The sequence below is a fragment of the Pithys albifrons genome, chromosome 10, assembly GCF_047495875.1.
Source record: "Pithys albifrons albifrons isolate INPA30051 chromosome 10, PitAlb_v1, whole genome shotgun sequence".
Lineage (NCBI taxonomy): Eukaryota > Metazoa > Chordata > Aves > Passeriformes > Thamnophilidae > Pithys > Pithys albifrons.
The window spans coordinates 8,153,748-8,177,184 of NC_092467.1; the positions used below are offsets into that span (position 1 = coordinate 8,153,748).

Here is a 23,437-nt window from a genome sequence, read left to right on the forward strand (position 1 = left end):
TAAGAAGAGCCAATTACTGCCAATCTTTGGGGGATTTTCAGTAATTAATTACTACCACTAGCCAAATACCCTGCACATCTTCATTAGATGAGCATTCACCAGCACAACTAGTTACTAAAAAATACAACAAAAAAGCCTGTGATGAAACCAGAATCTTTTTATTTTATGAGCTCCAGTAAGAAAGAATTTAATTTTCAACTTCATGTCAAGTTTTATGTTCAATATCGAACACCCACAAAAATGGTACACAACTAAAATCCGAGAGGAACCTCTCCAGAAAGCTGAGTAAAAGGATACAGGTTTCAGTCACTATGGAAAAAAATGTAGGCATGAAATTTCAATCTGGATGACAATCTGGATGACAGCCTAATTGCAGTCAAGTGATGTGACATTTGATATAAAGGAGCATCAGAGTGAAGTGACATAGCCTTTGGTCACTGCAATCAGCTGTGCAGAGAAGGATCTAAACAGAGCAGACTCTGTGGGCTGGTGATGAGCACTGAGGGAACACCGACCCGTGGATAACACTGGGATTCTCAGTCACACTGGGAAGAGAGGGCACAGCTAACTATGGGAAACTCATCAACATATGCAATCTGCAGATGGTATTAATTTGGGAATATATACAAATAACACACCATGATGAGCACTTCTTTAAACCAAAGTATTGTGAACAAGAATAACATTCTAACTAAAATGTTTCTAGTGGGAAGAAATATCCCTGTGAAACAGGCCTTGCTCCACTGTCTTCTAACCTAACTACAAAGCAAGGAGAAATTGAAAGTAATTTCTTAATTCTCATGGTGGTTAACACAAGATCTGGACAGACCTTCCTTGGAGGTCTAGCTGGAGTAGGTTAAGGCTTTAAAAATATGTTTTTAAAGAAGACACACAATTAGGGACAATGCCTTGGTTGTGGAAGTGGTAATTTCTTAAACTGCTCCTGCTAGACTTCCAAAGTAGATCTGTCTATAACCAGAGGTCAGAAAAAAGCAGAGAAGGCAGAATCAGCTGGCTTAGTAGCTCAGGTTAAACTTCTGAAAGCTCTGTAGTCTGAACTTGAGCTTTTAAATTAACTTAATATTCAACCAACCAACCTTGGCTTCACTGCTATGGTGTGTGTTACATGGGTGTAACACTCTCTACCATGGGCCTTTTTTACCTTCTGTCTGGTGGATAACACAGAGAGCAGATGGCCCTGCCAGTCTGCAGAGGCTGCTCTGACATCATTAATGAGTATCTAGAACATCCAAGATTTCATGAGGAATCACGGCAGGTTATGTAACTTAATTCTGGTTTACGTGGAGAAATAGTAAAGTTTATTTCTCCTCAGAGCAGAATGCAACCATCCAGCTGTCTGATATTATTCTCAACTTCTCCAACACCATGTCTAATCAACACTAATTTCTATACCTTCCTAAATAATTCCCTTCCACGCCATCCCGGCACATTAACAATCCTGGTCCAAACCTGTCCTCCTGCACAACTTCCATACCCATAGCAGGTATTCCCTGAGGGATCTGTGGGCATTCTCAGTGCCTGGTGGCCTCTAGTGAAATTCCAGGTTTCTATCAGCCATGCAGTAATGCAGCAGCCTTAGGGAGGGAGAAAGAAAAGACAAAACAAACCCCCCCAAAAAACAAACACACACTGTTTGGAAAAAGCATCTCATGCTACTTCTGCCTCTCGATCTTTTCTCCCACTTCCACTCTTAGAAACAGCAGTGCAAAACAAGAGTTTCCCTGGAAAAAGCAAGCTCATCACTGAGATTTATCAAATGACCCATTAAAAAAGACAGGGCATGACTTTCAGTGATGACATCTGACCAGCATCTTAGAAACATCCCCTGTGCTGCCTCTGCCAGAGCTGAGCCGTGGGCTATCCATTATCTCAGCCTCCAGCAGTCGGGAATTACTTACAAACTTTAGAGAAACATCTTGTAACTGCCAGAAATCATCCTGCAGGCTGAAGGAAGCTATTCCCAGAAATCATGATTGCAAAGAAGCAGTGGAAAATAAACAAATTTAACAAAACCAGCATATTCAACTAATATGTGGGAAAGCTGAATCCCTTTTACATTACCTTGTTTACCTTTAAAAGTCCTCAAAAGGCCAGCAGTTAAATCACCTAATTCACATTTACCATAAGTGAACACTGAAAACACTTGAATATTCCCAAAGTTACAACCCTCAATGAATCCCACTTGCCCAACATCACTGCTCTGTTCCACACCACTGTCTGAAAAAGCTGAACATCTGTTAGAAATAGGCTACAACTTCTATCCTTCTTAAAAAATCAGCTTTTGTTTCTTAGATCCTTTAGACAGCGACAGCAAGGCAGAATATTCCAATCTATTCTACTTTTCCCATTCTTAAAACTCCCAGGTATTTTTCCTCAGTCACTCATCTAAATTTTAGAAAATGAGATTAGGAATTGAATGGCAAATTAGCCATTGGAAAATTGAGCACATGTGCACGTTATTTAAAAACCACAATTTATCTGTTCAAGTAGTTTGGCAAGTTTGTTCTTGTTGCTCCCTCCCAGGGAAAAGCAAAGGTAGAGACATTACAAAGAAGTGACTGCACGAGAATTAGATCAATGATCAGTTTTGGCACAAGTTTCACTCTGGCAACCATCCTAGTAAAAGATGATTTGCACTGATCTAGAACAATTTACATAACCACAGCACAAAAAAGTTCATTTAAGTACTGCTAGATCAGGAATATGTCTGTAGATTTTCCACAGAAATGTGCACAACCACCAACTGGGTAAATGATTAATGGAATAACATCAGAATGGAAGAAAAGCTGTAAATGCAGGACTACAGCCAAAAGGCACAAAGGAACCAAATTAAAGACGTTTAGAGCAAAACAATTCCCTAAAACAGCACAAATCTTCCAGTAACTGTATTTTGAGCATTTTTTTATTATTTTCTGAGGGGGGCTTTTTGCTTTGGTTTTGTTTTTTAAATATATGAAGCACCCCTTCTTTATTAAGGAATTCTTGCAAAAAAGAACCCAGAAAACATCACGGAGACACAGCCATAGCTTGTCTCCAGTTCTTCTAAATGTTCAGCTACTGGAAAAGTGCTGGATGGGAGAACAAGAAAGTGAACAGAATGTGCCTATTCTCTAACAGCCTCTCCTCAATTATTGCATGTTCAGAAACATAAAAGGAGGAATTCTGAAGGTTGATTTTATTCTCTTTGGAGCAAACTGACATCACTGTTTTTAACATTCGGTTTCCATAAATCCCAAAGTGTCATAGAAGATGTATGGCTCGACTCTGGGAGGAATGTGCCATCCTTTTTGAAGTTCTACTTCCAACTTTGTTTACTACTGAACCACTGAAATATTATGAAGCGTTAACGGGCCCATTATCAGAGCGTGTCTGTTCCCTATCAGGGTCCCCTTTGTCACTGGCTTCCGTCACACCTTGTATCTGATTAACACACTATAGGATAACATAGAGCTACACAGATCTGCTTTGTGTTCTCTCACAGCTGATGAAAAACAGATTTTCCTTTTCACTTTAATGTGGTTGCCCTTTAATTGGGTCTGTAATAGGGTTCATTTGATGTGATTCCTCATACTGAACTGAAACCACCATACAGTAAGTAGAATGCTCATTATGTTCAAGGCTCTACTTTGTGATATGTTATATTCTGTATTATTTAATCACCCCTAGAATGCACATTTTATGTGAAAGGTTAAATTAACCATTTATTAAGAAAGAACAGATTTATCTTGCCTACCTATCCAAAAGTTAGGCATGTGATTTCAACTATGTGCCTCTATAAACCAGGGAGAGAAACAGATGTTATGGATCACCTTCTGCAGGTGTCTGCCACACCTTCCTCAGGGCAAGTACCACTTGAGGGCAATTCCTTCACAGGGAAAACAAAAAAATCCTTCTCCCACTTACACCTGTGCAACCCAGGATCACTGCTTCCAATCAGGGGCACCACAAAATATATTGACAGGAAGCTACAGAAACCTGTGATACAAAACTAATGGCATGACAAACTATTCATGCCCTTGAAATTGAGGTGCCTCCATAAAATGCACGGCATCCACAAAGCTCTCCTATTGTCAGCACTGGATGGGAGAAACTTTTTTTTCCTCTGCTTTGGAGGAATGTAAGGAATCTCACTGACAACCTGTTATGTAACAGAATCAGTGGTTTAGCTCACCTTCCTAGTCCTACAAATCCAAAGAGCAATGCTGGAAGGGGATCTGTCTCAGACAGGTCTGTGTGAACACAGCCCGGACCCTCTGGCCCTTCTAACGCTGCCTGCAGTGTGGTTATTGTGTTGCAGGCAGAGCCTTTCCTGCTGGGTGATGCTCTTCACCACAGAAGGCTACAGGCACCAAATCAGCCTGATTGCACCTTACCCAGTGGCACCTGAGCAGCTCAGCCTGCAGCCCGACTGCCCTGCCCTGCCCAGCCCTCTGTGCTTGTGTTTGCCACAGGGCAACAGGCAAACGAGAGGCACCACAGGAAGGAGGTCCTGACAAGTGAAGGGAGAATCGTTTTTCCTGAAGTGACTACGGCACTCTTCATGGAAAGAGGACACCAAGCTGGAGTCAAAGGTTATCTGTTTTCAGAGCATGCTGACCATTCAAATGTAGCCCACACCAAATCCCTGTGGTCTGCTCTTCCCTGATTCTAAGAGAGCTGGCCAACATCTCGCACAGCTGGCCCCAAATCCCAGAGCACTGAGGGTTCACAGCACATTCCTGCTTCTTATGTGAAATTCCAGCACCCCCAACATGGAGGAATTGTATGAGGGAGCTTAGCTAACAGGGAAAGGTACATGCTCTTCATTAACAATGCTTTCCATACAAGGCAAACGTTCTTTGGCCTTCACTGCAAATACCTGGTCAAAGAACAAGAGCTGGAAAAAGACCTTGGGCATGAGGCCCTTCCTAAATCACAGGGACAAAGCTGTAGCTCTCTATAAGATGTTTTACTTCTGCAGGAAGCAGAATGATCCCCTCTTGATGGTAACAGAAACAAGACAGGACAGCAGGGCTGCATTCACAGCTGTAAAGACACTGAATAGCAAAGTAGGGGAGGGTTGGACTACAGAGCCCAAGGATCTGGTAAATGAAAAAATGAGAAAAAAAAATTGACTGCCATAAAATAGAGGAAGGAGCAGAAATAGAATAAGAAACCTGAGAGATTAGTAGCCCCCTTGACTTTTGATAATGTTGCCCAAGGTGAACAGAGTAAAACCAATTCAAATAAGCTATCTCTTCCCACAAGCTTGGAGTTGCAGGTGTTCAGGCTTCAGAGGGAAAGGGAACTTCATTTGTTTGAGTCTCCTACACCACCTACTGATTCCAGACTTGCAGCTGAGCTGTAAGACTTGTCCCACTTTAGGGGTGCAAGTACACTAAACTACCTGCTTGGTGTGAAAACTTGGCACGTGACACAAGACTGAAGCATTCCTAAATCATCCACACAGACTTGCTTTCTGACAAAAGAAGTCAGGCTCAGTGCAGAGCTGAGGCTCCCCAGCACAGACGCTGCTAAAGCAGCACATCTGTTTCAGTTCATCAATGGCAGAGTCCAGCCAAGCTATATTAAACAAATCATCACTAGCGTAACATTTCCATAATTTCTGTGACAATTACTTTACTACAGAAAGCATTTTTCCCCTAAGGCTTATGAGGCATCTCATTTTCTTCAGTGTTATTTCAATCACACTATATAGAGCTCACTGATGAGTGAAAGAAGCATTTGTCTCCCTGAGAAGAAGTAATTTTCAAATCTGTTCTCCAACATTATTTTCTGATTTCCATCATCAGAGAACCTATTCCTGTCAGCATGTATGGAACAAGATGACTGAAAACTGAAGGTTTTCTTGCTGGAGATTTAGCACAGAGAAGAAGTTCCCCCAGTCTTGGAGAGTATGTTTGTTCAGACACCTCAGCAGGCACTGTTGTGTAAAACTGCCACACAACAAACACCTCTCTGTTTACAGGCTGCTTTAACATTCCTCTGAGCTGAACGGCAAAACACAGACAAGACCTGAGGTTCTGATAACCTGCTGTCTCCCAGCACTGCTCATTGACTCAGGGCTGGCATGAAGATCACCTCTTCCTAGAAAGGGAAAAAAAATCCAAATATATTTTACTCAGATGGCAATACTGAATATGAAGCTATGTCTTTATATACTTATTCTTCTAAATATTTAAAATAAATTTTGCTGAATAATATTACTAAAAATCTTTCAGTAACCAGATACCACTATGCACCATATTGTAAAGCTTCCCCTTGTGAACAAACCAATGCATGAGTCACTTGGAAATTGCACTTGCCCCTGGGCAAAACAAGTGTTGGATGCATTCAAATTGTCCAGCCTCACCCAGAAGATAAAAAAAAATCATTCTACTGCTTCCACTGGAGATGCCCCTGGAGATAACTCATCTTGGTAAGCTGAATGTAATGCCCACCATAAATAAATATTAAGTGCAAATTCATCTGAGTTTACATCTAGCCCTTAATGAATGTCAGCAGCAACTCTGCCACTAACTAGTGGAGCACGTTTTCATTCCATACCTCCATGAAGCAGAGACAGAGCCAGATAAAAAGAATTCCAGCACAGAGAATGTTATGTCATTTTACTATTTTAAGGGGAATGTTAAATTAGAAGACATTCCTAACGAGTATAACAGAAAAAGGCAAACTAGATTAGAGTCCTGTGCAGTGGAAGTTCAGTCTCACACTATATAAACTTTTGAGAGGACCAGCTGCAATGTGTGTAATCCAAGTGAAGAAAGAACTATGCAGATGATTGGAAAAGCATTAAGGTAGTGGAGACACAGCTGCTGTTGACTCTGTTAAGCTCTCTTTGGCTGCAACATTTAATTTCATGACAGTTACTCCACATCCAAAAGGACATACAGTCACTACAATCCTAAGATACTACAGAAAGCTGAAATTCTTTTTGTCCATAGAAGTTAAATCAAAGAAGCAGGCCAGGAGGCATTTTAACAATGTAATTAATGCAGCTTTTCAGTAGAATCAGTTTCCTCACACATTTATTTCACTGAAGAACACACGACAAAATATTAATGCTTCTGGAGTCAAAGATCCCCAGAAGAAGAGTTTACACACTGCAAGAGCTGATAAAGCAACAGCACTTCATATTTTAGTATTCTTTCTTTATTTCAAGTTATCATTTTGATACAACTGTCCCAAAAGTTTATTGTGTTCATGGGCAGTTGGACAAACTAAGCTATATAACCAAAAGAAACCTATCCAAGAGTTGAAGGCAGCATTACAGTGCCTGTGTCCCCAGCAGGAAACACCCAGTTCAGGATCATGGCTATATTCTCTCTTTGAAACAAACACTGGCATCAGGCAGTGCAGAGAAGCTGAATAGAAGCTGCTGGGGAACAAGAGCCATTTGTTTGGAGAACTAAGAAATAATGAAGGCTTGACATACTTACATAATGTGATTAATTTATTTAAGTCTACAAGCACTCTTTGAAAGTGTCTGTAGAGTAAAGCTAACTGGTATGAATTTTCAAGTACACATGCACTTTTTGGAAGTTTGAAACACAGTCTAGATTGTCTAGATTGTGTCCTGAAAATCCATCCTTACCTATATGACAAGAAAGTTTGCACAAGAAAAATATTCTCAATTTGCAAGTTATTGTTACTTGGTTATTTTAGAATTATCATGTAAAGAGGCTCTGGAAGGACAGAAGACTAAAAACATCAGACTTACTGCTATAATATCCAGGGTGTTGTCGCAAACTTTGCGAATCTCAGCATTTTTATCGTGCATCAGGTCTATAAGATATGCTGGGGCTTCTGGAAAGAAACTGTTAAGGATAAAAGCACCTTTTTGTCCCCTCCCACAACCCTGGCTTCTTCAAACTGCAAGTTTCACTAAGAACCAGAATCCAGAATCTTCATCACATGTGGAGTTCAGCGGCCTTCCCACAACCAGGTTTGTTTTTACATTGTATTTTAAGATACCCAAATATTCTTTAGAACTGCTGAAGAAAAATTACACGCCCCTTATAAAGCAAATACACTCTGATCTGTCACAGGAAATCCAGGCATCCCAGGTGTCAATCCACAAGGTAGAGTGGAATGGTTTGATCTTTTCAGACTTCTGTAATTTTTAGAGGTTCCTTGTTTTTAAAAAAAAAGATGTCCAATGTATTTGTCTAAAAAATATTGAAGATAATCTATTGTGTAAATGATAGTATCAATACCTGCTCAATTTGAGCAAGAAAAGCACTGTCCAAGTGGTGCTTAGTCATTGCAGATATAGAAAGAGATGCAACTTTTATTTTTGTTTTTTAAAACCAGCAACCTGGGAGTCCAAACAGGAGACCAAGAACAACATCCTAAACAGCTTCTCAGATATACCACTGAGCTTAAAGGAAATAGAACATTAAGAAGTACTCCCTGTATTGTTAGCAAAGCATTCCCTAGCTTTCTCTCCCTACCAGGGCTCCATTCAACCCCTTCTGTACTCCCCATAGACTTTACCATTCACTTAAGGCCCACAAAACTTCCAGCTATGTAAAATATATGTATGATGGTGCAATGCAAGAACTTTGCCTGAGCCCTGTGTAAGTTTTTCTACAAAGTGTGAATTTCACTATGATTTGCAAAAGATTCATACAGTAAATCAGTTGGATTGCAAGCACTAAGTCATCTGGTTCAGTGATCCCCTCCTACATCCCTCCCTGTTTCAAAGCAAACTCACTTTTAATCTTTACTATTAATCTTACAGTCCCTCTACATGCCTAGGCAGCTTGGGTTTTTTCTTCAGCTGAAATAAACCATTTACAAAGCAACCTCTGAGATCATGAGGTTACTGCAAGAGAAATATAAGCCAAACACTAAATGAAGTGCTGCAATTCTACATGTTTAATCATCAAAAAGATACGTGTTTCCTTGATAATGACATCTCTGGTGGCTTGGTGGAAAACCATCTGATAAAATACGTAGATGATCTGGCACACAAACTCATCGTCTTCCTGCTGAGCTGCAAGGAGAAAAAAAAACAACCACAATTTCAAATCTCATAAATAGAAGTTCTTGATGCTTCAAGAGTTGTGAAGGTGTGGGCAACCCCAAATCTATGAGATCATGAATCAGTATCTATCAATAATGAAGTCACTGCTCCTCCTCCTACAAAAACCAAACCCTGCCTTGCAAGAGAACATGAAGGGTGATAGCCCAGCAACACCAACTGCAGCTCTTGCTTTTCACAGAAGTCAAGTCAGACATGGCAAGGTACCATTGAGAAGCTCAATGAGTGCAGGGATGATTCCAGATTTAGCCAGAAGAGCAGCACAGGAGTCATCCATGGAAACAGTCCCAATCATTATCACCACTTCCAAAACAAGGTCATCTTCTGCGGAACCTGCTAAATCAGAAGGCAGGAAGTGTCACCTCTTTCAGCAATTCTTAATCTCACATCAGCTCTATATTTATCTGTAGACTTGATTTTATTCTTCAGTGTTATGTTTTCCTAAGCCATCACAAATTATAAAGGCCCACAGGCTCTACTCTGAGAACTCTAAATATTTTTCAAAAGACTCTGCTTTGAAAGACAAACCAAACTTTGCACAGACCTGGTTTCAGTTTATCCTTCAGATATGGGACCAGTTTATACTCTTTCAGCACAAGTTCCCAGTCCAGATCTGGTAAGGTCAAATTTGCAAGTGTTCCCAGGCATTCAATCACAAATTCCTCTTCCTCATCATTTGATACTTGAGCTGCTAAGTCACCAACATAATCCTAAAGAAAATACAGCAACAACCATTACAGGTGGATAGTCTGGGGTTCTGAAAAACTCACACTCAGTTAAACTAAAGGTAGTTCTCAAAAGAACACTAAAGAGACTTTGCTCCTGAAATGAGGAAAAATAAGGCAGTTTCAATTTCCATACTCTTCATCCTTCACTTTCAAGAGATGTAGATCATTTGTTCAAATGTTCCAAAAGCAGTTGCCACACATACAGTTTAAAAAGTTGTTAGAAAATAAGGGAACAAAGGTAGTGAACACCATGCTGCACTAGGAGCAGTAATGCAGTCCCTTACCTAAAGATTTTAATAAATAACTACAAGATTTTCTGAGGACATGAACAGGGGAATAATAGACTATACTTAACTAATTCCATACTGCTTTAATACAATTTGATACACAACCCTCATTTGAACAGTATGTTTAAAATTTCCACGATTAGAATGTTGAGTTTTCTTCCTTTGTTTTGAGAGGGTGGCTTGGAATGGTTAATATTTAAACATTATTTTAAAATATCCACAAGATACAAAACACAGTGAAAAAAAAAGAACATTTTATTTCGCTCTCGAGGTCTAAAAGCAGAAATTTAGGAGAACTTAATAGTTATGATGTTGACTCTGGCAGCTGGGGATTTCATTTGTTTGCTTGCTTGGTTTTGTGTGTTTGTTTTGAAACTTAACTGGATGAGGCTTAAGATCTGTTTTCCCCATAGTGGGGGATCCAAACCCTGATCTACCAACTGAAACAGCCTTACAAAACTAAACATAAATCAACCCATTGACACAAGAGAAAACTTAAACTGGACAAGCCACAGCAGCTTTCCAAAGCCAGTCTTTTCCAGGAGGAAAAAATCAGAGATCACATTAAGTAATAGACAGTACTTACAATGAACTGGCTTTTAGTTGGCCCATCATGCTGTGAGATATTTCTGATCATCTTCATTAACAATGGGTCCTTAAATTTCAAGGCCCGCTTCATTAGCATTTTCAAACCATTTCCTGAAAAGAAACAAATACTTAGGAAATCCTCCAGATAAAAAAAACGAAGAAAGAAAGTATTGGCTGATCAAAAATCAACGTGCACACACATACAAACAAAAACCTTTAGCCTGAAAAAGCTTAAAAGGAAAAAGTGAAGAATATAGATAGTAACTGCTGCTTCTTCCATGTTTAAGCTTTAAAGAAAAAGCCTGTGATGTGTAAATAATTTTGAAGTGGAATTTCTGGCCATAGAATCTCTTTATTGCAGATGTGCCTTTTAGAGTCCAGTAATTTACTCTAGCAGTTGATGGGGAAAATTTGAGCACAAGTGAAAGAGTTACAGAGTAATGCTTCACTTAAAACTGTTACTATGAAAATAATGCAACTTCAAAAGCAATCTACAGCTCCTGAATGAAATGCAGAACCCATCCCTACCATGAAACAAAACATCAGAACTCAAAATTAGCTCAATTATAAAAAAGTGTTAATGGAAAGATGCAACTAAATGACATCACTGTGCTGTTCATTTCCTGTGTGGCAGGTAAAACAGGGATTAGCTGAAGATGGATTGAGGCACCAGGGAGAATAAAATCCTGATGACTCCACACATCCATAGCTTCCCAGATCAGCCTGTTGTTCTGAGTCATGTGGATGTATGAGAGATGTGGCCATGTGTGGCTACTCAGTGTCATTCCCATCACCAAGACCATGTTTGAGGAGGAGATGGCCGTTTTCTTGCAATCATTATGGCCATTTTCTTGCAATCATCACCTAAATAGATGCATTTTATTTTTAAAAATACACATTCATACCTAACTCAAATACACACATGTAAAAGTATACAAAATGTTTTCACCTTAAAAACCCCAGTAAAACCTCAGTTCACCTACCTTCACAGATAAGCTGCACATTTCTTTTGTTAGCAGCAAGGTTAATACAGAAAGAGATAAGTTCCAGGTCAACTCGCTCATCAGGACATTCAAAAAGCATCTTCATTAACTGCCAAAAAACACAAGCACACTTAAGTCATTAATCTTTCCAAAGCATTAGAAAAGCAATGTCACAATACCAACTACAGTCCCTTTTTTGAAAATTAATTATTATTCAGCATTTCTACAGAACAGTAAAAATTACAGGAGTCCAGGGCACAAGATGTATATTCCATTGCTTAGGGATAACAATACTTTAAAAGTGCCAAAAATGGCAGTCACTCATCACCTTAAATTAACTTAGTTACATTTTATTGCTACCACTGACATTTTTATTTTTACTGTTTCTTAATAGTTGTGATAAATTGGATTTTTTTTGAAAGGTTAGGTAGACTTAATATAGGAAAAAAACCCCACAACAGTTCCAGTGAAAGCCAGATTTATACCTGGTTATTTAATAAAATTATGACTCTAAACAGATACTTAATTCTAAGCAGTAGAATAATTCTACTACTACTTTGCTCTGAGGTTACTACCTCAATAGTTATATCAGCTGTATGTCCAGCAATGTGCTGGATCTTTGCAGCTCCCATTGCCACATCCAAGGATTTCTCAGCAGGAATCCCATTCTTTTGGTAACATTAATGTAATGAGACAGTCACCTATAATCCTGTTCCAAGTGTTCAGCAAATGTCAGTGAATTCCTAGGTGATTCCTGAGGCTAATAACCCATGGACTACCATCATTTTACACTCTGGGCACCTGTCTGGCCCATGACACCACAGGCTGCCTATCTGGGCTCATTTGGCTCAACATGAACCATTCCTGAAATGGCATTTTGAATACACCAACATGACTCCAATACATCCATTTCTTTTTCCTGCTTCCAATCCTGGTAGACACATTGCATGGATTCAGGGCTGCAGGACATCTCCCTGTTTGCTCCTAAAACCCGCTCAGCTCAAGGCACATTTACATTACAGTGGGATGACAAGACTGAGATTACTAGGAGAGCAAAAAACTAAACATAAATGGGACATAAGGTGCAAAAAATGTAGCTCAGCTTGTGTCAGATAGGGGTGGGGAGAGAAGAAAGCAACAGCTAATCATTAAATTGAATTATTAACTAATTAAATATTTGTGTGCTTGCCCCCTGGTGGAAAGACAAGTTTGTAATGCTTTAAAAACTAAAGAAAGTGCGTGAACAACCCACTGAGAGAGGAGAAAATAAAAAAAAAAACCCCAATAGGATCACAGGAATTTCACTCCAAAGTATTTTACTTCAACCATTCTGTGTATTTATCATTGTCAGATAGAAGGTTGCCATTCCAAATAAATCCAAGTAAAACAAAACACAAAACTATTTTACAACATAGCTATTTATCTCTTTTACTGTGACTTTCATGTACTGATTTAAAAAACATTATTAATTTCTTCCTCACTTTCCTAAAAAGGTAGAATCAGATTTCTCTAAGTTGTTTTAAGAACTTATAAAATCCCTAGTTTATTAAATCCATAAGCCTGACAGTCACATAAGAGTGAATTAACAGAGAAGAAAGTTGCCACTTAACAAGTAGAACATGAGCATTCAAAAATCACCCCCTGCAACTCTTCTGTTACAAAACCTTTAAAAACAAATTTTTAAAACCCTTCAAATAATTTGAAAAGAAACATTCTCATTACTTACACAATACAAAATCTGTGGAAATTAGATGTTTAACAAGATGGGATTACACTGTTAATTACTGAACTACTTCTCTATAAAAAGAAAAAAATATATCCAGTTTCAATTAAAGCCCTTCAAATTTTAAAATAATAGTTTCATGCGAGTTCCATGTTTCCCATTATGTCTTCATTTAATTTGATTGCTTCTTGTGCCACTTCAAAAGGAAGAGTAATTGCTGCCAAATAGGAAATATTAAAATTAAATTTGTTCTGCTTTTACTATGTCCATTGTCATCTTTTACTGATTTAACAGGAAGGCAGTAAAAAGACTGCAGCATGTGCAATGAAGAGGCAGTAGTGTTCAATCAGACAAGTCCCATATTGAGTATCAGATACCACAGACCAGGACTGAAATCACTGTGTCTAGACTCTCTGGCACCTGCCTTCACTTATTTACCAGTGACCAGAGGCCAACCCCCACAGCTCTCTGTTCACATACACCTCTGTCCAACCCCCTCCCCAGCCCAGCTCCAACATCTTTGAATGATTATGCCAGAACTGCGTGCCTCAGGAATCTCTCCTGAGCGGCTACTCCCCAACTCCACCGTTTGAAGTGATGCTCTGGTTTCTGAACTTCAGCAGATAATGGCGGACAGGAGCAAAGGGTGCTGTCAAGAGAGGACGTTTACCAGCGTTAAGCTGAAAAGAAGCTTAGAGATCAAAGAGGGGCCAAACAGGACAACTGTGGTGGAAAACATGTGGGGAGCTGTGGAGAACCTTGCACACCGCTCTGTGGTGAAATATTAAATATCCCCATGACATCACTGCCCAACCATGCCCTTTGATTGGCCACGTTATTACCAATAAAGGCTTTTATAAGCATCTGGATGGCATTTGCACCTATTTAAACAAAACACGCATTGCTGAGGTCTAAACAAGAATGAACTGTTAATACTCACTTTTAACTGTTACTAGAGTAGCACCCACTAACTCCTGCCATCCACACGGATGTTTACCTGGGACAGCACGCGCGAGCCCTCAGCCAGCATTGCACACACTCAAACTACAACATGGCTCTGACTTTTCACAGCACTTTCTACAACAGCTAAACATTCATTATTGAATACTGGACAGCATAGATAAATACCTCAAAAAGAAACAAACCCACAGAAAGGCACATATTACTACTGAAAAGATACTTCATTACTACTGAAAAGGTACTTTGCTTTTCCAGGGTGGAATCAGATGGGAGAGAGTCCTTTGTAACAGTAATTTTCTTTTCCTGATGCTTCTCTATGCTTTCTGCTGTCTTCCTAAAAAACTGCCCTCATGCTGAACATTCATTAATGGAATTTAAGCCCTGGCCATCCAGCTTCTTTTGAACAGTTGGCATATGTGATCTGTGAGGCATCAATAGCCACAGGTATCCTTTCAATTCTGTTGCTTAGTTAGCCAAAGTCCAGTGATGGCAGCAGAAACTTGTTTCCTCCTGCCTCACTACTCCTTAGACACTGGGTGTTTACAGAGGTGTATCCAAGAGTCATGCCAAGATTCCCTGAAAGCACATCACAGGTGAGCCCTGAAACACAGTGCAGGAATTCTAGTTGGGCTGGTAACTGCTCAGAACAAAGCAGGTCCCTTGTTCCATGCAAAGGCCTTAATAGAGTTGGTTCTTGTGGTAGAAAAGGCAGCAGGATGTTTACAAGACCACTTTGTAACATTATTCCCACCAGTTCTCCCCTCTCTTATTATCCAAAATCTTCTTGTATTTGGAAAAGCTTCACCAATTTTGTCATGAGATAATGACCAGAAACATGCTGAAAACTTTCCATGACAACTTCCCACTCTGGATGTATTTGATGTTAAAAAAACACTTGGCAGGAAAGAAGATACCGTGGTGCAATTCTGAAAAAGCTGACCAGAGAGCTTTTGCACTTAGGCAACACAGGCTTTCTCAACTCCAGCCTCATCAGGGCTGAGAAAAAGATCAGTAGGAGAGGATTTGACACTTTAGGGAAAAAAACAAACAAATAAACAAAAACAACAACAACAAAAAAAAAACAGAAAGAAACAACAAGAGGCACATGCATAAAAACCCAAACACACACACACAAACCCCCAAACCCCATGATACTGTGACTGTGCTTGGATCGATTAGTTATGTAACAAAATGTAGCCTGAAAGATCAGTGAAGAGCGTTCCACAGAGTTCAAGTCTCCCTTGTTGTACATGCCAGCAGTTGGAAAGGGAATTGTCATGCAGCAACATAACCCTGCTTGGCTGGTTTCCAGTTCATATCCTGTAATACTGGAGACGTTGAAATTTTGATACCCAATGGGATCAGAAAAGAATGCCTTCTAAAACTGTAAAGGAAATACTTTCCACGAGGTTCCCCAAGGACCTGTTGTGCACAAGCTTTAATCTCTTTCAAGCATTCCTGATCTTCTGCACGAATCCATCAGGTCACCTGTAGTTTTTTGCAGCACTGACAGAGAATGGGTCACCTCTGCTCTTCCTGGGGACCACTAAAGGCCAGAACAGCCACTGCCTGATGAGTGGCTGTTCCCCCTGTCACCCGCAGGTGTCAGTGCGAGCTCTGCCATGAGCGAGGGACTGACTGCACAAGGAAAGAGGGATTTTATCCCCGCCTCACACAGAAAAGCACCTACCTGTGGGATACAGTCTGTGTATGCAAACATGGATTTAAAGCAGTCGTCCATGCTTATGTGGTACAGAATACAGATGGCGACTTTTTTGTTGTTTTCATTTCCTAGAAGGAAAAAAAATCTGTATTAATAAAAGCATTTTTCGTTAAACACTTAAAAAGGGGAAATAAAAAGCAGAAAAACACCAGCTAACAGAGGGACAATTTATATCAGAAATGGCACATTCATGAAAGTGTCTTGCCTGGCCTAGTCAAATGAACCACACAATTGTGCAAAAGGGAACAAGGGCAATTGGTAACCACTCCCTCCTCTTCCCAGCACCTCAAACACTTCCTTATCCCCACTTTGCAAGGAATACATTTTGTGAAAGAAATGCTTAATAAAGACAGTCCATGCAGAGAAAGCCTTCATCAGTTTCCAGCTAGGAAATTAAGATTTAGCTGTGGATATGCCTATTGAAATAACAAGCTTGTCTCAAATTTAAATGGTAACTGCCAGGGACAAAAGTAAGAACTGTCACTAAAAAGTGTTGTAGAATTAATCCACTGCCTTTTCAAGGAAGCCACATACTGATTGTTTTACTACCCTAAATGATATAATCAGCCCGTGGGTACCGTTTGTGTTTCATACATTTCAAAAGTTGCATTAGTACAAACTCACATTAACACTTAGCAAGGAGAAAAAGACTTTCAAAAAACTTGGAGCAGTTAATGCGAGTAGGCCATGAGGTATTTAACTGAACAGTTCTATAAAACCATCTTGGACAAATATACAAATGTTTAACACCTCCACCTTCTGACTCTGCTGAAATCCAGCCTGAGCATGCCCTGGAGTTCTCCTCCAGCCCTGCATTAGCAGCACACTGGCTATATATGGGATAAAACATTCATCTGAAGGTTTACATTAGTTAGACCAGGATGTAATAAGATCACCAACTCAAAATTCATTCACAGCTCTTACACAAGTGATCAGCAATATCCCACCTCCCACTTCTATTCAAGCCAAGTTAGAACAATACCTGTTTAACACTTTGGCAAAGCATCCAAACCTCAAACAGCAACCAAACCAGTTCAATTTTTCTTCTGCATACATCACTGGGAGCTGAAATTTCCTCTAAGCAGCAAGGCTATGATGCCTTTATCCTGATAATGAACATTCATGCCTTTTTTCAAAACTGAATTATCAAAGGAGACCCACAGTTGCCATACAGAGTGAAGCATTCTTAGCCACGCCAAACCTAAAATCAGAGCTGACATTTCAGATCCCTCTGGATTCTTACCTGCTTGAACAAACATAACTGGTATCACAATCCTCCATACAAGCTGGAGAAAGGATATTGCCCAAATGTGAAAGCTACACTGGCTATTATTAAACTAAAAGCACAGACTGTACTACAGTTGCTATTGTATACACAGAGTCTGTTTTAAGCAAACAAACTGAAGCGTTTGTTATCTTTGGTGTTTCTCTTGTGCCTGGTCATCTTACCTACCTATTCATTTCTAGTAACATTGTGAGAACAACAATTACATGAAAAAAACTTCCCCCACACACAGCTGAAGGCTTTTCCTACAAGTATAAGAGCTTACAGAGCAAATTGTTCCTTCAGATTTCATGGGTCTAGGGTAAAAAAAATAAATCTGTTTACATTGCTCTTAACACTTCACTCCATGCCTCTGTTTTTATTAAAGACTTGAACATCAAGACTCAGATTACAATTACACTTGGCTGGATAACACAGGACACACTTTGTGAAGTAAAAGGTAAGTCACTATAAAAGGAGAACAGCTCCTCCAAACAGGAACAGGAAAAACACACTGGAGTGAGGCTGGCCCAGACCTTCACACACATGCACTGGGAGACCATCAGCAAGACTGATGGTAAATTTTACCTGTTTAATCTCTGTCCTTCATGGTTTTGCTCCCTCTCCCTTCTTATTTTTGCAAGTTTCATTTGTGCTAAGATCCAGCATCAGCTTAGGCACAGTCTTGTATTTGGTAGCAACAGCAGATTCCTGGTATTTGGCAATATTAGTGTCTTGCTTTCAAACAAAATAGCCTGCTATAGCAGCAAAGGCCTTCAGGTTTTTTAGAAAAAAAACTCTTAGTGTAATTTTCTCTCTCCTTTTTTCAAAGGTCCAGCCTGTCAAAATAATCTTTCTGATGCGTGAAGGACACCTTGGGTATCAATCCTGAATCACAGCACTACCACTACAATCAAAAATAATGAAAAACACCCAGAGACTCAACCTCAAGCGTGAAGAATATCTAGAATTCAAATATTTATTTTATCTGAATGAACTACTCTTAAGGAGATGGGTTTTAATGACTGGCACTTAAATCATTCTCCCAAAGTAAGTTCCATAAAGCAGAAGTCATAACACACAAAAGGCAAAGACAGCTATAGTTTCAAAGAGAAGAGTTGAATTTAAATTCCTTCTTGCTGTGCAGTTATCTGACTCATTTTCCCTGAATTCCCCTGTCATGCTGTCAATAGAAAGCACAAAACAGGGTTTAAAGCATTTAAGTCACAGCCACTTTTTGCACATCCTCAGCAAGGAAGCATTTTTCAGTTGTGAGTACACAGGAAAAAACCCGAACTGAATTCTACTTAACTTGATGAAAATAAACTACAGAACTAAAAGACAACAGTGTGAAACCAAACCAGCTTTTAAGTATCTAATGGTGTTTGCATCTGAACTTTCCATTTCCCAGAAAGGAAGGAACTTCAGGCCGATGCCTGGAAGTTTCTCCTTTCCCTATGGAAGCACTTTTGTGGAGGAAAAGCAGAACACCCTAACTTTTTCCAGTTCTCCTGCAAAACAGCAGCAACTCCTGATCCAAATGCTCCAGGAAAATCAGGAGGAGGTGGTTGTGTCTAAGTCCAGCTAGAGTGATTTAACGCAACTGATGATCTTATGCTCCATCAGGAAGCACAGCCTGCTGGAAGGGTGACTGGAAACCGTGCAGAGAGTTTGCTGAGGACTGGGAAGGGAACAGATTCAACAGTTGAAGCACTTTAAACACTAAAGCATCACCTTGTGGGCTGAAGAGCAGACAAAAGGGTAAAAAGTGACAGACTGAAAAACCTACCAAGCCAATTGCCATCCTTTTCAGTCCCAAAAACATAAACTGGCAGCTACTATTATGTGAATATGTCAGTACCAAGCTCACTTTTTCTAATTATTTTATACTCATCAGAATGCCAATGAATAAACCCCTGAATCAAGCACAGCATAGAGACTTGGCTGTAAAAACTTCAAACCCTGCCCAGTACCTGGCTGGAAAACAGCTTTCCAAAGCATGGAACTGATCCCTCTTCTGCTATTTTTGACCACTACTGAAGGCCACACATGAAAAAGCAGACACTGCAATGAAGAACTTCCTTATGACTTGGTGCAATACACATCAATTATTCCTCTAACTAGAAAAAGCAAAGGAAAGAAAAGAAAAGCCAGATCTTTGCCAAATGTGTTCATAAAAATCACCAAAGATTTGGTGGGGTGCCAGAAAGTTGTGGCTACAAATGCTGGTAGTTTGGAGCATCAAGCCTTTTTATGACTGAAGGTGGAATAGCCAAATGGCCTAAAGCTGTAAGGGCAGCCCTGGAAAATAATGGCCTAGTCATTATGGATTCTTCTGGTATTTATGGCTATAACACATGAATCATAATGAACTCATTGGATATTAAATGTAAGGGTCACGAGCACTTTGATAGGATTTCCACAAGAATTTACCATTAATTAACCAAATAATTATTTGAAAGTGTTACTGAATTAGCCTTAGTTCTTATACAGCCATTCCAGAGAAATTGGTCATTCCCAGCTGAGTGCAGTTAATGCCTTAACAAACCAGTCATTAACTGCAGTTACTGATTTTGTGGGAATTATTGTGTTATAAAATACACTCAACAGTTTATAGAAACAATACTTAAGATTTTTTTTGCAGCTGTAGTTCAGATGGACCAGCTGGGATGGAAAATATCAGGTCCCTCGGGCTGTTTTCACAACTAGTTTTCTGCAAATTAGAGAGGGAAATAAATACATGATGGGTTCTGAGTTCAAAATGGCTTCAGATTTTTAGCCTTTGAACATTAATAAGAAGCCATGTGCCAGTTCTGGGGACCAACGCCTGAATCCCATGTTTAGCTCTTATTAAGGTTAAAGATCTAAATAGTATTAGGAGCAGAACCTGAAGAAAAATTATTTCTTGATCACAAGATTGGGTCCTCCATTTGGGTTGAGCTTAAAATAAAAAATCCTCCATTAGCTCCATGGCAAGAAAAGTGAAACCTGAAAGCTGTAAAACTGAAATGCCAGTCCAAGCTGCAGCAGCATCCAGCCTTCAAATGCTAAAGGAAAACCAGGAATATAAATTATGGACTAAATTATTTAAATGTAACACTATCAGTAAATAAATTAGCCATCATTTCTAATGGAAACATAGATGTCTCCACATTAGATATGAAATATGCCCCATCCCACTCATGTGCAAAACATTAACAACACCAATCAAAACCAGAGCACAAATGAAGGTAAATACCTAATCAAACGGCAGAGAGACTTTTCAGTTTCAAACTCTGATATCCTACAGCCAAATCTGCTGCTGCAGAACCAGGCAAGTAAGAAATCCAGATGGTAAGACTGTCACAAACTGAGTATCAGGTCTCGATACTGCATCACTTTGCTGGCACCAAACTGCCTAATCAAGAGTTTATTCACATGTATTGTAACTCGCAGTGATCTCAGGAAAAAGGATTAGAAAGCGATCTCTGCTTACCTCTATCCCATATCATTCCTTACAAGCAGCTTTTAAACAGTTGGACTAAGTTAGTCCATGTGTGCTTTAGACACATATTGGTTTGATTTACATATGTAAATATAAATCGTATTGGATATATCAGTTTATTTTATCAAGAGAACCTGAAAGAATTTTCAAATCTGCTCATACTCAAGAGATTACACATGGTAAATAAAACATTATGATATTAATTACATACTAATTACCTTTCTTGTGCCACCTTTGTGTTATTTGAAGCTGGTTTCATACCATAAGCCTAACTTTAAACCTCAGTATTACCATTGTTGGGGTTTGTGTTTCGGGTTTTTTTTCCCCCCTTCACTTAAAGAACTAAGTATGTGCCTCATCTAAGCATGGATAGAATCTTTTTCTATGAAACAAAAAGAATTATAATTATGAACCTTAAGTAAAAGGACTAATTTAGGTGGAAATAATAAACGTTACAGAACAAGGTAAAAATGAAGCCGCACATCTGAAGCCTCAGGCTCCATTTCTTTGCTTGGAACCCCATGCGAGACGGACAAAACCAGACAGTAAACACCTCACTGCAGCGTGGCTGCTCAGAAAGGACAACAAAGCACAGCCATGGGTAACCAACACACTGCTCAATTCAGGCATGTCCCGTTTGAGGCTTGCTCTTCCCACAGCAACAATACTCCATTTTTGTTCCTCAGGATGTGCTACACAACCAATCATACCTGAACTCGTGACTTCACACAGAAACTGGAAGCTGATGAGTTGCAATATCCCTCATACTGCACAAAGCAGAGGTAAATCAATTACAAGTTCAAATTAGAGAGAAATCAGGAGGCAATAAGATTATCCCTGAAGGAAGAAGGTAAAGGTACTTCTCTTTTCTCCACAAAAGAATCATGTTTTGGGTCAGGCTATGACCAAGGAAGAAAGCAAGCGACAGAAAAAAGAATTAACTACTGTTATTACAAGAAACTAGAAATTAGAAGAGGTTCTTAGTTAGATTCAACTTCAAAAACAGATGCTTCCAAAGTAGATGGAAACAATTCCAAGCAAAGTTCTTGCTCTAGAAGTCTCCTCCAAGGAACAGAGTTTAAATGGAAATGTACAGGACACGCACCATTTTTGCCACATCTGCACTATATTTCATTAAACTACATCAACTGCTTTAATTGAAATTACTAGAAAATATTCAGACTTTTCTGATCAAAACACACCCTTCCTGATGTTCCTGTTTGGAATTCAGTGGGGAAGAAAACAGGTGGTTTTTCCAGGCTCCTGGCTGTGCAGGTGCCCCACTCCACAGCTCAGCTGTGACTGGATCATGCAGCTCTATCCCAACACAGTCCTGCCTGAAGGAGGAACAAACCAAGGGCAGGATGTGCTGCCTCTCACCTTGACAAAGGGACGATTCCCCACACTGAAATACAAACTTGGTTCACCCACATTTTCAAGATGCTGAAGTACAAAGCTGAGGTTCAAGTTTACTAAGCCCCAAAAGTGGAGTTAAATATTGGCTGAGCTCAAGTCTTACAGATAGGAGGAATTAAGCTCCATATTATTCAAGAGATACTGTTCCTGTGCAGGAGCTCAAAGGGTCTGAAGGCACTATTATCAGCTGACAAAGCAACTGCAGACATGGGGAATCTGCAGATGGTCTCCTGGACTGGAGATCATCATTTGAGAAAACTTCAGAACAAACTTGTGATTTAAGATGTCTCCACAGTTCCAAAGGGAAAGCAGCATGTAAGCTCCTCCCTTATGTCTGCACTCATAAAATCCTCAGGATCCATAGGAATACTTCATTTGCTAAATTGTTCCATGTGGTGCTTTCAGGCTCTCCCTCTACCTTCAGCCCTGACAAGGGCTCTGGAAAAGGTGCTCCTCTATCTTGGGCCTCACAGAGGCTTTTTGAAGATGTTACCACAGATCAGGAAGACCAGCAGAAGAGCCCACTCCTTCCTTATGGAGATTTTCCAAGAAACTAGAACTATTTGTTTCTGTTCTGTCATACTTTAGGCATCCAAGCTGTGCCCTGTAAAGCTTTCAGATGTCAGCAGTTCACACAGAAGACTAGATTTACTTTTTACTGTTAAGCATTAATTTGCTCTTGCAATATGCAAAAAAACAATAAAAAGCATTGAATTAATCAGTCACATACTGCAAGCTCCAGTCAAAATACTGGTTTCCGGGGCTCCTTCCCATTCATCAGCTCAGTAAACTTCCAACAACTTAGCTCCCCATCTTTAAATTGCTGCCATCTCTCCCCTCCTGTCCTTGCTGCTGCCACAAGAATTTCTATTTTCAGTCAACACACATGAAGTTGGTTTCTTTTGTTACCCCAAAGTTATCCTCTTCATAACACAGAAGCACTTGTGGCCAGCACACCACAGCAATGAGCTCTCACCCACCTGAACAGTCAGAACCTGAGCGTTCAGATTAGCAAGGCCCCACCTGTAAGAGCTACAAAAGGAAAGAACTCTGTCTCCAGTGTTAAAGGAATCAGAAAAAACTTAAATGTTATATTTCAAAAACTTGTAAGTTTATGTAAAAGTGTGTTATGAATTTCATTTCTTCTTTCTTGATAATTCACTGCAACAAAGTAAGTATACACTAAAGGCTTTTACCTTAAAGTTAGTTGGGAT

At 39.6% G+C, this 23,437-nt stretch overlaps 1 protein-coding gene across 2 annotated transcripts in view; it reads right to left on the reverse strand.

Annotated features, from left to right (window-relative positions):
* KIFAP3 (kinesin associated protein 3) overlaps positions 1 to 23,437 on the reverse strand; it is a 68,404-nt gene that overhangs the window by 24,481 nt on the left and 20,486 nt on the right. Inside the window, exons 11-17 of one of the 2 annotated variants that reach the window (XM_071565366.1) lie at positions 16,027 to 16,127; positions 11,654 to 11,762; positions 10,669 to 10,781; positions 9,612 to 9,777; positions 9,275 to 9,400; positions 8,921 to 9,019; positions 7,742 to 7,827 (exon numbers count right to left, since the gene is read on the reverse strand). In XM_071565366.1, the coding sequence (XP_071421467.1) occupies positions 7,742 to 7,827; positions 8,921 to 9,019; positions 9,275 to 9,400; positions 9,612 to 9,777; positions 10,669 to 10,781; positions 11,654 to 11,762; positions 16,027 to 16,127 (800 nt within the window). Of the gene's footprint in view, positions 1 to 7,741; positions 7,828 to 8,920; positions 9,020 to 9,274; positions 9,404 to 9,611; positions 9,778 to 10,668; positions 10,782 to 11,653; positions 11,763 to 16,026; positions 16,128 to 23,437 lie in introns of both variants that reach the window. The other variant, XM_071565365.1, reaches the window with a different exon arrangement.